This window comes from Mus pahari, chromosome 7, assembly GCF_900095145.1.
Source record: "Mus pahari chromosome 7, PAHARI_EIJ_v1.1, whole genome shotgun sequence".
NCBI classification, from domain to species: domain Eukaryota; kingdom Metazoa; phylum Chordata; class Mammalia; order Rodentia; family Muridae; genus Mus; species Mus pahari.
Window position 1 is genome coordinate 48,945,939 of NC_034596.1, and position 12,007 is coordinate 48,957,945.

A 12,007-nucleotide genomic window follows, 5' to 3' on the forward strand; every position below is an offset into this window, starting at 1 on the left:
GAGAGAGAGAGAGAGAGAGAGAGAGAGAGAGAGAGAGAGAGAGAGAGATGGCTCCACCTTATTTTCAGTGACATTCTCACTGGCTGCCTGCCTGCCTGCCTGCATCATGAACTCTGAGGCCCTGCCTGCTTTTGTCTATCCCTCAACTGCAGCACTGGGTTACAGGTACACACGGGCCGGCTCAGCTTCTGAGGTCATGCTTGTATGGCAGAAACTTCACCACAGAGCCATCTTCTCACATTCTGTGCTAGACTTTGTACACAAGACAAATTTTAACTAGAAATAAAATACACCTATATACATACTTATCTTTTATACATAATAGTTACATATAATATAGTTAAATGGTAGAGAAAGCTATAGATCTTCATAAGAAATAGTGTGTGTATGTATGTATATATGTGTATATATATATGTATACATATACATATATACACAAAACTCACTATGAGGTCTCCAGGGAAACACTTTCTGATAAGGTGAGACCAGAGTTAACTTTGAAGGAAGAAAACATTAAAAAGCTAGTGCAGTGCACTGTTTGCTGGAGAGGCTGGAACGATAACACAGTGGTGAACACCTGTGATCCTAGCATCCCTATGGCAAGATGGGAGGTGAGTCACCTGAAGCTTGCAGATCAGCGACCCACAGTGACAGGAGCAAGAGAGAGGCTGCCTCCAAATAAGGTAGAAAGAACCGACTCCGGAAACACTGTCCTCTGACACACACACACACACACACACACACACACGGCCCAGAATTGGGTGGCTCACACTCACAGAAAGCATGCCCACAGCAAACAACAGGATCAGCAGGGAGCCTCTGGCAGGCAGTGGAGTCAGCAGCACCTAGAGAAACCTAGGCGCTAGATGAAAGAACTGAATGGATTTGGTCCCAAACAGGACAAATTTGTCATATGGAGTCAGAACTGTCCACCAGATACTGTACACTGAAAATGTACAAGTACTACTACTTGAGTTAAAATACTGTCAGCTTGATGGTCAGGGCACACTCTCGCATGCTCCAAGCCCGGGCTCCATGCCTAGACCTGGAGTATGAAGCCAGTCACAGAAAGTGCATTCATCATCACATCTGCTGTCTGTGTTTTTCACGTTCACCTTTTTGGTGAAACAAATTATATTAGACTGTAAGACTAATCTTACAGGATTATAAAAAGTACTCAAATGGGAAAATGACCAGCAACTAGGTCAGTTCTCTTCCTCTAGGACAATGGCTGGCAACCTGGAGGCCGTGGACCACTGCAGACTGCATATCAGGTATTTATATTATGATTCACAGCAATAGCAAATCAGTTATGAAGTAGCAAGGGAACAGAGACTGAGAGGCTGAACATCAGGAAGGCTGAGAGGCACGGCTCTAGGGGCCTATGCACAGCACAGCATACCTTCAGGCGAGCACACTGCAGGAAGCTCAGCAAGGATGGCCAGGGCAGCCACCACCAGTCTACTTCCCTCCTCCGACAGGGTCTTTGGCTTTGAAGCCTTTACTCCTGGGCCACCTGTCAGCTTAGGGTTTAGTTCTGGGAGCTGTCTAACGAGGATGCAAACACAGAGTTCCAGGGTTGCAAAGACCAAAGACTTCCCAGGTATGAGTCCTCCTGTGTCCTTCCCTTCACCAAACTCTGGCAGGGTTTCCTTCTCAGAGGCTCCATCATCAACTGAAACACAGAGGGAATAGTGCTTAAGAAATACTTCCTGCTTGCTTGGCTCCAAGTAGGTGGCAATTCAATTTATTTCTGGTACAGACAATGCATTTAGTGGCTAAGTCCTAGGAATGAAAAGCTTAAGGAAAAAGCAGCTCTCAAGTTAAAGTTGTTTTTACTATGAATTCTCATTACAGTGGGTTAAAATTCTTGTAATCCTCTCAGTCTTAAAATAGTGCCTGATCGCCGGGCGTGGTGGCGCACGCCTTTAATCCCAGCACTCGGGAGGCAGAGGCAGGCAGATTTCTGAGTTTGAGGCCAGCCTGGTCTACAAAGTGAGTGCCAGGACAGCCAGGGCTATACAGAGAAACTCTGTCTCGAAAAACAAAAAACAAAAACAAAACAAAACAAAACAAAAATAGTGCCTGATCAAACTCATCTCCTTGCTGTTATAAGTGAGAATCTGACAGCAGCAGCTCCAACAGCAACTCTGTCATCTTACAGACTGGCAGCAGCCGGGCACAAGGATCAGACTCCAGGCCCTGATGCCATTAGAAGCTGCCCCCTCCCCCACTGCCCGCCTCTGCCCGTTTGCTTTTTAGGTATGTATTCCCATCTGCCCCCTCAACAGTACCCAGATTTCATGGCTACCCCGAGTGACACTTGTGAAGACAACAATGCTGCGCGGTGCTGCTGCGTGCCACACTTGGGGAACAGTGCTTGCCCACTGCACACAGAGTGTTTGACTCCCAGAACTGGCATGAAAAGAGATGCCATGCCACTGAGTTAATATTTACCTTCTGTGCCGGGTGTGGTGGCACATGCCTTTAATCCCAGCACTTGGGAGGCAGAGGCAGGCGGATTTCTGAGTTCAAGGCCAGCCTGGTCTACAGAGTGAGTTCCAGGACAGCCAGGGCTACACAGAGAAACCCTGTCTCGAAAAACAAAACAAAACAACAACAAAAAAATATTTACCTTCTGCACTGCGTCTTTTTTCCTTCACATGTTCTTGAGCGGCACAGATAATCTGCCTGACCACTTCAAGTGAAGCCAGTTGAATGGCTGGTGACTCTCTGGTCAAAATTACTCGGTGTAGTACATTTAGCAATTCAATACCCAAGTCCTGTCAGAAAAAATGGAGTGGACACTATTGGAAGTTACATTTGTTTGTGTGTGTGTGTGTGTGTGTAAAATTAACAAGGTTAAACGCCATAATAAAAACTCAATTTATTAAATTCTCTCTTCTTAAAAACAAGTGTATTGCCAGAACAATAAAGGAATATATCAATACTTCTCTGCTTTGAGGCAGTCTTATGCAGGTCTGCCTGGCCTAAACTTGCCAAGGATGACCTCAAACTCCTGATCCTCCAACTATGGAATTTCAGATGTATCACCATGCCTGGCTTATAACATTGTAACGAATTTCAGAACACTTCTCAGCTCATATGAGAAGTGGTACTATGACAAATGATCATTTTCATTCATGTCTGAGATGATACTGGAGACACAGCCAAAGGCTGATGTGTAGATTCTAAGATTAATATTAAAATTTTCTCGTAATAATAAAGACTGGAGGAGAAGTAGTTCTAAAGTAGCTCCTTACATACACTGCAGCGTCCCTACTCAACCTGAATGCATTTGTGGTCTCTGAAGTCAACAGAGGTCTACCCAAGACACAGTACATCACCTGATCACTGCCAATTCTCCATCTGGGCCAAGGAACATCGAGCAGGGCCTGCAGTGCATGCAGACAAGCAGTGATGCTTTCCAAGCTTGCGTCTGAGCGCAGGGAACACAGGAACTCCACGCTGATCCCTAGGAGAGGAAAAACGAGACGCTCCCTGAGAGTCTCAGTTCAGACTGTTAGATGAGCCTATTGTGATCACATAAATACACCGACTTAGCAAAAGACAGCACAAATACACAATACAGTTTCAGACTGTGTGTGTATGTGTGTGTGTGTGTGTGTGTGTGTGTGTGCGCGCGCGCGCAGATTCTTTTTTGTTGTTTTTGTTTTTCGTTTTTTTCAAGACAGAGTTTTTCTGTGTAGCCCTCAATGTCTTGAAACTTAGTCTATAGACCAGGCTGGCCTTGAACTCAGAGTTCCTCCTGCCTCTGCCTTCCCAGCGCTGAAATTAAAGGTGGGCACCACCACTGCCCAGCTTCTTTTTATAATTAAAAAATGTTTAAAGGCTAAAGAAATGACTCAGTGGTTAATGAGCACTTGCTGCTCTTTCCGAGGACACGGGTTTGATTCCCAGCATCTACAAGGTCACTCAGAACCAACTGTAACTCCAGTTCCAAGGGCTCTGACACCTGGCTCTGCGGGCATGAAGTGGTGGGCAGATATATATGCAAGCAAAACTCCATACACATAGAATAAGCTAATACATTTAAAATTAAAAGACTGTGTGTGCTGGATCCTTAGAGTAGGAGTTACAGGTGGTTGTGTTGTGAGCTGCCTGATATTGTGCTGGGAACTGAACTCAGGACCTCTGGAAGAACATCAAAAGTTCTTAGCCTTGGAGCTACCTCTCCAGCCTCCTGATTTTCTTTAAAAAAAAAAAAAAAAATAAAAATCACTGGGCATACATTCTTGAAACTGTTGGGAACAACCCATTGAAAAACACATTAGGGCTGGAGAGATGGCTCAGTGGTTAAGAGCGCCGACTGCTCTTCTGAAGGTCGTGAGTTCAAATCCAGGAACCACATGATGGCTCACAACCATCCATAATGAGATCTTCTGGGAAGATGCCCTCTTCTGGGAAGACAGCTATAGTGTACTTACATATAATAAATAAATAAATCTTAAAAAAAAAAAGATAAAAAAAACACAACAGCATATTCATGCACACATCAGCATATTCATGCACACATATACACATATATTTTTAAAAACACAAACACAGAGAAATTTAGAACATTTGCAGAGGCACATTCATCTTTCAAAACCTGAGGAGTGGCTGGAGAGATGGCTCGATGGTAAAAAGCATATATAACTCTTCAGAGAATGTGAGTTCAGTTCCCAGCACCCACCTGTCTGTTACTCCAGTCCCAGGGGACCCAAAGCCTTCTTCTGGCCTCAGTGGGCGGGCACCCGTATATGTGTATATACAGACAATGCAGGCACACACACATACTCCTAAGTTGCAACTCTAAGGGAAGCTGGATGTGGGAGCACCCTTTTGTAATCTCAGACTTAAGGGGCGAGGCAGGAGCTCCAGGCCAGCCTGCCCTACATACTGAGATCCTGTCTCAAAACAACCCCTTTCTCACACCAGCAAAATGAAAATTTGTAAAAAGGACTAAACTTCTCTTATAATTTCTGTAATTTACCAACTTGATACTGAAGTCAACTTGTAAAAGGATTCTAGACTTAAAATTTATAATTAAAAAAATATATGCCCCATACCCAGTTTTATAAAGGATGTCACTAACGAGAAGCAAAGAATGAGGTGGCAGTCACCAGGAGGGAGGCAGTGAGGCACAAGTCAAGCAACCCCCTAGCCCTGTAGCTTTTGCTGACCTAGGATCAGATGGAACCTGTCAGTGTAGACATCCTCGGGGGACTTTACGGCAGCTCCTGATGACGATGAGCCCTGGCACATGGAAGTTGGAGTTACAGGCCTTGAGAGATTGGCACCGCCTTCATCTGGGTCGGCAAAGCCGGTGCTGGCGAGCCACAGTGCCGCAGCGTGGAGGATGAGGGCCCAGGAGCCGTGGTAATGCAGCTTAGCACTCCTGCTTGTCTGTGCTGTGTAGAAAGCACCGCCTAAAAGGAGGAGACATTCACGGGAGACACCACCTTCCAGTGTGCCTTCTCCTCCGCTGGTAGACGCTGAGCACCTGTCACCATTGCTCCCCACACCTCAAGGCAGGTACTGTCTGCTTTTCATCAGCACAGATGAGCTCTGCTGTCTTGGGTTTGACGTTGTGGACCTACTCAAAGTCTGTTTTTCTGTAATTCATCTTACTTTGCCCCACATTTCTGGAGATTTGTTTATGCTGCTGTACTGTCAATGTTACTAATGTCTGAATTCTCCTGGGAGCACTGTTGTGTCACAGGGTTAATTTATATATAACTTTATATGAATGTGAAAGCTGAGTTAGGTGTGGTGGTGTCTTTACTCTCTGCATGGAGGGAGAAAATCCAGAGTTCAAGGCCAGTCAACCTCAGCTATATAAGAAGCTAAGGTCAGCTTGACCTGTAAAATACCATGTCTCAGAAACAACCGAAAAACGGAGTTATCCAGTGCTTGTGAGTCTTAAATTCTCTCTCTCTCTCTCTCTCTCTCTCTCTCTCTCTCTCTCTCTCTCCCTCTCCTCCTCCCTCTCCCTCTCTCTCTTTCTCCCCCTCCCCCTCCCTCTCCCTCATTCACACACACAGACCAAAAAGAAAAAAAAATGCAATTTAAAAAGTTAGAGAAAGCTGGGCAGTGGTGGCACACGCCTTTAATCCCAGCACTTGAGAGGCAGAGGCAGACGGATTTCTGAGTTCGAGGACAGCCTGGTCTACAAAGTGAGTTCCAGGACAGCCAGGTCTATACAGAGAAACCCTGTCTCAAAAAACCAAAAAAAAAAAAAAAGTTAGAGAAAGAATTGTTGAGAAGTCTTAACAACTAAAAAGCACTTGTCCCCAAACCCATGAAAGGCTGGATGTGGTAGCACATACATCTGTGATGTCGGGCTGAAGAGGTCCCTCCAGATATCCAGGCAGGGCAGCAAACCGCATGAGGAGACAAGCAGTGCAGACTGACTCCAATAATCTGGGTTAGACTCTGAGGGGTCTGATGCCAGGTGGCTCAGTGTTAGCATACTTAGTGCAATCCAGGAAAAGGTTTCCAGGCAACAAAGAGTCCAATCAGTAAGACCAATTCCATGTGCACAATAAAGCTTAACGAGTGACTACAAAGCCACTCCTTTACAAAGTACACGTGACCATGAGGGTAGACTCTATAGCTGAAAGGCCTCTGAACCCTGAACCACAGCATAGAGGTCAGCAGGCCACAAAGTGCATGTGACATCTCCTCTAAGGATGGCAAGAGTGCGGGAAGAGTCTGGGATAATCATTCAGGGGAAAATGGGTGAGGCCTGTCTCCAGAAATACTAACAAGGTCACCAGGTTGTTAACAAAATCCACTCCCAGTCTTCAGCGGGACACACACACACACACACACACACATACACATACACACCCTCGAACAGGACATGGGACAGGGATGATGACATGACAGGTATTTTATGCCCTCCATTAAGGAGAGGCCCCTGTGTGTTTAACATTCCTGGGACTCTTAGCGCTTCTCTGTGAGTACTCAGACCCCTGTGTGCCCAACCAGAGCTCCTCTGAGGAGACAGGAAGCTAGAACTCCCAGTAACTTGTAGGTCAGCCTGCCTGGAGAGACCCTGGATTTTTCATGTGTACTTTGTAAAGGAGTTTCCATCAAACAATGAAAAAAAGAAAAAAAAAAAAAAAGAAAGGGGGGAGCGATTAATGAATAGTAGGAAAAGGACAAACATAAATTAGAAATCCAAGAAGGGTCAGGGATTTACAGAAGAAGCAATTTAAATGGTTATAAACAGAAGTAAAGACTCTTAAATAAAAACTTAAAAATACTATTTTCTACCCTCTAGATTGGTAAAAATTAAAGAATAAATTCAGTTGGAAAGGTGAGAAGAAACAGACATGTTGGTAGGCACATAGGCTATTGAAGCTACACTGGAGACATATTTGGTAATATCCTATCTGTGAGGACAGATGACCGTGACCCAGGGAATTAAAAAATCTGGTTGTCTACAAAAATGCAACTCTTAGCTGCTTATCCCAGGAATAAAAGTTGTTTTGGGAGTAATACGTTTCAGCTGAACATCATGTACTACAGGAGAAATCTTGGCATAGAAGTTACTGTCACTCTAGGAATGAATTTATTTTACCTCCTTACCTTCAATAGGAAGCTGGGAAGCAAATTCTGCAGGCAAAGTTAAGAGAGCAAAATCCTGAAGTGCAGCAAGCCAGAGTTTGCTGAGCGTGGCCAGGTCAGTGCAGACTAAGTCAAGAAGACCAGCAGCAGAAGAGGACCCGCTTCTCGTACTGTCTTCAGAATTAATAGTAGTCTTCAAGGTTTGCTTGTGATTTTTATGTCTTTGTACAGCAATTATATAGACCTGTTAAAAGTTATAAACTAATATTTAAATAAATCTCATTTGAAATTCTTTAGTGTATTTAACATGGTGACAGAGCTGGTGGTCTCAGCATTTGAGAGATGGAAGAGGAGAATCACAAATTCATTGCCACCCTCAGCTACATGGGAGGACCTTGCCTCAACCCCCCCCCCCAAAAAAAAAAAAAGGTTAGGGTGTGCCTCAGTGTCACAGGCCTTACCTAACACACCCAAGGATCTGGGTTTACACTCAGGCAAACGCATATATAAACTTAGAACCCCAGCCCCCGCCAACAAGACTTACTGTATAAGTCCATTGTCCGTCCTTCAGTGTTTGTGCTGTGTACTAGTTTCCGTAATCCCCACTGTCCATGAAGGAGCACTAACCTCTGCCCAGGCCCTCAGCACAGCTAAGATCTCCATGGTGGAGGCGCTCTCATTGTACAGCTGGCTGAGCGCTTCTTTTCCAGCCTGAATCTTCATCAGTGACGAGACAAGCAGCTGATGAACTCTGCGGAGGTCACTGAGGTCACCAACAACTCCGCTTGCTATCCAAGCACTGCACACCTGATTCTCAGAAAATCAAAGCTTAGATTTAAAAATTCTGCATTTCTCGTTTTGAGCTTAGCAGAACCCGTTCACATTTTAAGAATCTAGCCACAGAAATAATTTTTTAAACAAGATTTATTTTTATTTATTTATTTTTTAAATCTTTATTAATTTATTATATGTAAGTACACTGTAGCTGTCTTCAGACACTCCAGAAGAGGGCGTCAGATCTTGTTAGGGATGGTTGTAAGCCACCATGTGGTTGCTGGGATTTGAACTCTGGACCTTCGGAAGAACAGTCGGGTGCTCTTACCCACTGAGCCATCTCACCAGCCCTTAAACAAGATTTATTTATTTTTACTTTATGGGCACTGATGTTTTGCATGCACGTATATCTGTATGGCTTTGGATCCCCTGGAACTGGAGTTATAGACAATTGTGAGCTGCCATCTGGGTGCTGGGAATTGAACCCATGGCCTCTAAAAGAGCAGCCAACACTCTTCTTCTTCTTTTAAAAAAACCTTATTTATTTACATGAGTACACTTAAGCTGTCTTCAGACACCTCAGATGAGGGCGTCAGATCCTATTGAAGATGGTTGTGAGACACCATGTGGTTGCTGGGGTTTGAACTCAGGATCTCTGGAAGAGCAGCCAGTGTTCTTAACTACTGAGCCATCTCTCCAGCCCCGCAGCCAATACTCTTAACAGCTCTCCAGTCCTGTTTTAGAAAACTAGTAAAATGTAGCAGGAGAAGAATCAAGAGCCAGGACTTCAAAACTGAACAGGGACTAAGGCTAAAGCAGGTTAAACGCTGCTCTTTAGTGCGAGACAGCAACATGCGTAAATTAAACTCTGTACCCTAATCATAAAGCTATATTTTAATCTTGAGTATCTCCTCTCATTATTTAAAATTGAGAGACTGGGTGGTTAACTAATGTGACCTAACATGGTGTGGGCTGGCACATGCCTTTAGTCGCAGCACTCCGAAGGCAGAGACAGGTGGCTTTTTGGGATGCCACCCTTGTCTACCTAGAGTTCCAGGTCAGACAGCTACACAGTGAGACCCTATTTCAAAAGAAAACACTCCAAGGGACAAGGAAGACTGTATTTTTATATTTTGTAGTTCTGGAGACTGACCCCACAATCTCACACATGCCAGGCAAGTGTTCCTCTACTCTGTTACATAACCAGACTCTAAGGAAGATTATGATCCTTTTAATAACAGCTTCGTTGTATTTAAAAAGCAAAGCAAGCCTGGCGGTGGTGGCTCATGCCTTTAATCCTAGCATGAGGGAGGCAGAAGTTAGGCACATCTCTGTGAGTTCAAAGCCAGCCTGGTCCAGGATAGCCAAGGCTACACAGAGAAACCCTGCCTTGAGAAAACAAAACATAAAAAGGCAAACACAAACCACAAAGCAAAGCAAGAACAGTAAACAGCGGTGGTGTCTGCAACGCAGTCAGCCCCAGTGATTGATTATGTCTCCATGCCAACAGCAGTGGTGTCTGCAACGCAGTCAACCCCAGTGATTGATTATGTCTCCATGCCAACAGCAATGGTGTCTGCAACGCAGTCAACCCCAGTGATTATGTCTCCATGCCAACAGCAGTGGTGTCTGCAACGCAGTCAACCCCAGTGATTATGTCTCCACGCCAACAGCAGTGGTGTCTGCAACGCAGTCAACCCCAGTGATTATGTCTCCANGCCAACAGCAGTGGTGTCTGCAACGCAGTCAACCCCAGTGATTATGTCTCCATGCCAACAGCGGGAGGCAGAGGCGGGAGCAGGGGTCTCAGGACAGATTTGACTAGGTTACGGTTAGCCAGGGCTGCAACAGGCCCAGTCCCTAAAAAACGAAGGGAAGCCGGATGTGGCAGAGTATGCTCTTAGAGACATGCAAAACAAACTTAACTTTGCTTGAAATTTTAACCTGCGCTCTCCCGACACACAGTTTTTAGTTATGAGTTTGGTAACTCAATGCTGCGGATGTAGGAAAATGAGTATTTGCATACACTGTCAATGTGAGTTTTATCAGTCAAATTCCTCTACCTACCAACTGAGAGGAACTTATCCCACGGACAGGCTTGCATTCAGTGAAAGGGGCTATGCAAGGTGACGGCTTACTGTGGCAGGACTTTTACTGTATTTTATATTTTGGCTTTTCAGGACAGGGTTTAAGCCTTGGCTGTCTTAGCATTTAATCTGTAAGCCAGGCTGGCCTCAAACTCACAGAGATCCGCCTGCCTCTGCCTCCTGAATGCTGGGAACAAAGGCCTGTGTCACCACACTCAGCTGTGGCAATATCTGTAATAGGAACAATTGAACCCTGACAAGTCCATTAATATAAAACTGCTCCCAAATGTCAAAAGGAAAGGAAAAGAGGTTGAGATGACTCTGAGACTATTAGGAAGACCCTCGAGACTGGAGCTTAGTATGTAGCCCAGTCTGGCCTTGGACTCACAGCAAGCTTCAAGGCTCAGTCTCCCAAGTGCTTGGCTTCTAAAGCTCCGATTTTGTACCCACGTACCTGACATGCTTTGGCAGTGATGTCAGGTGGTGTCTCTGAAGTGAAGGCTGGTCTAAGAGCGGCTCCAACCTGTCAAGGAATTACACAATGCACTAACCATCAACAAGGGAACATCATTTTAATGTTACTTGGAAATCATTAAGAATAGGTTTCCTGGGTCCTGCTATGTCTCTCTGTCCTGTACCTTTTAAAGGTAACAGCAGCACATTGTTCCCTGGGGAGAGCATCTCTCCTCAACTCTCAGTCTGTGCACTTGCTGCAGAGCTAGCTAGTAACTGGCTCCAGGGAACCACACCAGGACACTAACATCTCCTGCACTAGTTTTGCTGCAGAGGGGCTGTTTCTCTGCAAGGACACCAGTGTGGAAAGAATCATCTTGTTACCACTTAGAGAGAGAGGTGGGGTTGCTCAGAGTAGAGCCAGTGTGGGGAGACAATGAGTCCCCCATTTTCTTGCCTGAACTGTTTCTTGCACCTGCAGCTCTACGAGGGCAGAAACGTGAGAGCTTGGCCCTCCTGGGCTGAGTTACGGTGTCTGTTCTAACACGTCAACCCCTCCCTTTGGCTATGTTCCATGCATATGCTGGCTTTGTTTGCTGGGAAGAAGTGATGGAGCTGAACAACCAACTACATAGCTGTAATAGAGGATCTCCCTGTTTCTAGCCATCAACAGACTGCCTGTCACTCAACAGACAGGTTACAAAACAGGCGACGGTTCCACTCTCATCCTTGTACTCTTAAACAGAGTTATAAAGATCAAGAGACCAGGACAAAGCCTGGCCCTTTCCTAAATCTAGAAAACACACTGAAGGAGGCTCCATGTAGCCCTCTGATCTAGAAGTAACAGAGATAACCATGCGTGCAGCCTGATTACTTACTTACTTCCTGAGAAGCTAATGTTTTACTTTGTAAAAGATTTGCCTACTAAAGACTTCCTGTAAGTTAAAAAGGCTTTAAATTAAAAAAAAAAAAAACAAAACATGCTGGGTGTAGTGGTGCAAGCCTTTAATCCCAGCACTCGGGAGGCAGAGGCAGGCGAATTTCTGAGTTCGAGGCCAGCCTGGTCTACAGAGTTCCAAGACAGCCAGGGCTATACAGAGAAACCCTGTCTCGAA

At 45.1% G+C, this 12,007-nt stretch overlaps 1 protein-coding gene across 2 annotated transcripts in view; it reads right to left on the reverse strand.

Moving 5' to 3' along the window:
* The window catches only part of Heatr5a (HEAT repeat containing 5A), an 86,665-nt gene that overhangs the window by 9,764 nt on the left and 64,894 nt on the right, over positions 1-12,007 (reverse strand). For both annotated transcript variants that reach the window (XM_021202178.2, XM_029540827.1), the window contains 7 exons: positions 10,894-10,962; positions 8,206-8,385; positions 7,600-7,822; positions 5,187-5,432; positions 3,348-3,475; positions 2,636-2,783; positions 1,403-1,675 (listed from right to left, as the gene is read on the reverse strand). In XM_021202178.2, coding sequence (XP_021057837.1) covers positions 1,403-1,675; positions 2,636-2,783; positions 3,348-3,475; positions 5,187-5,432; positions 7,600-7,822; positions 8,206-8,385; positions 10,894-10,962 — 1,267 coding nt within the window. The remainder of the gene's footprint in view (positions 1-1,402; positions 1,676-2,635; positions 2,784-3,347; positions 3,476-5,186; positions 5,433-7,599; positions 7,823-8,205; positions 8,386-10,893; positions 10,963-12,007) is intronic.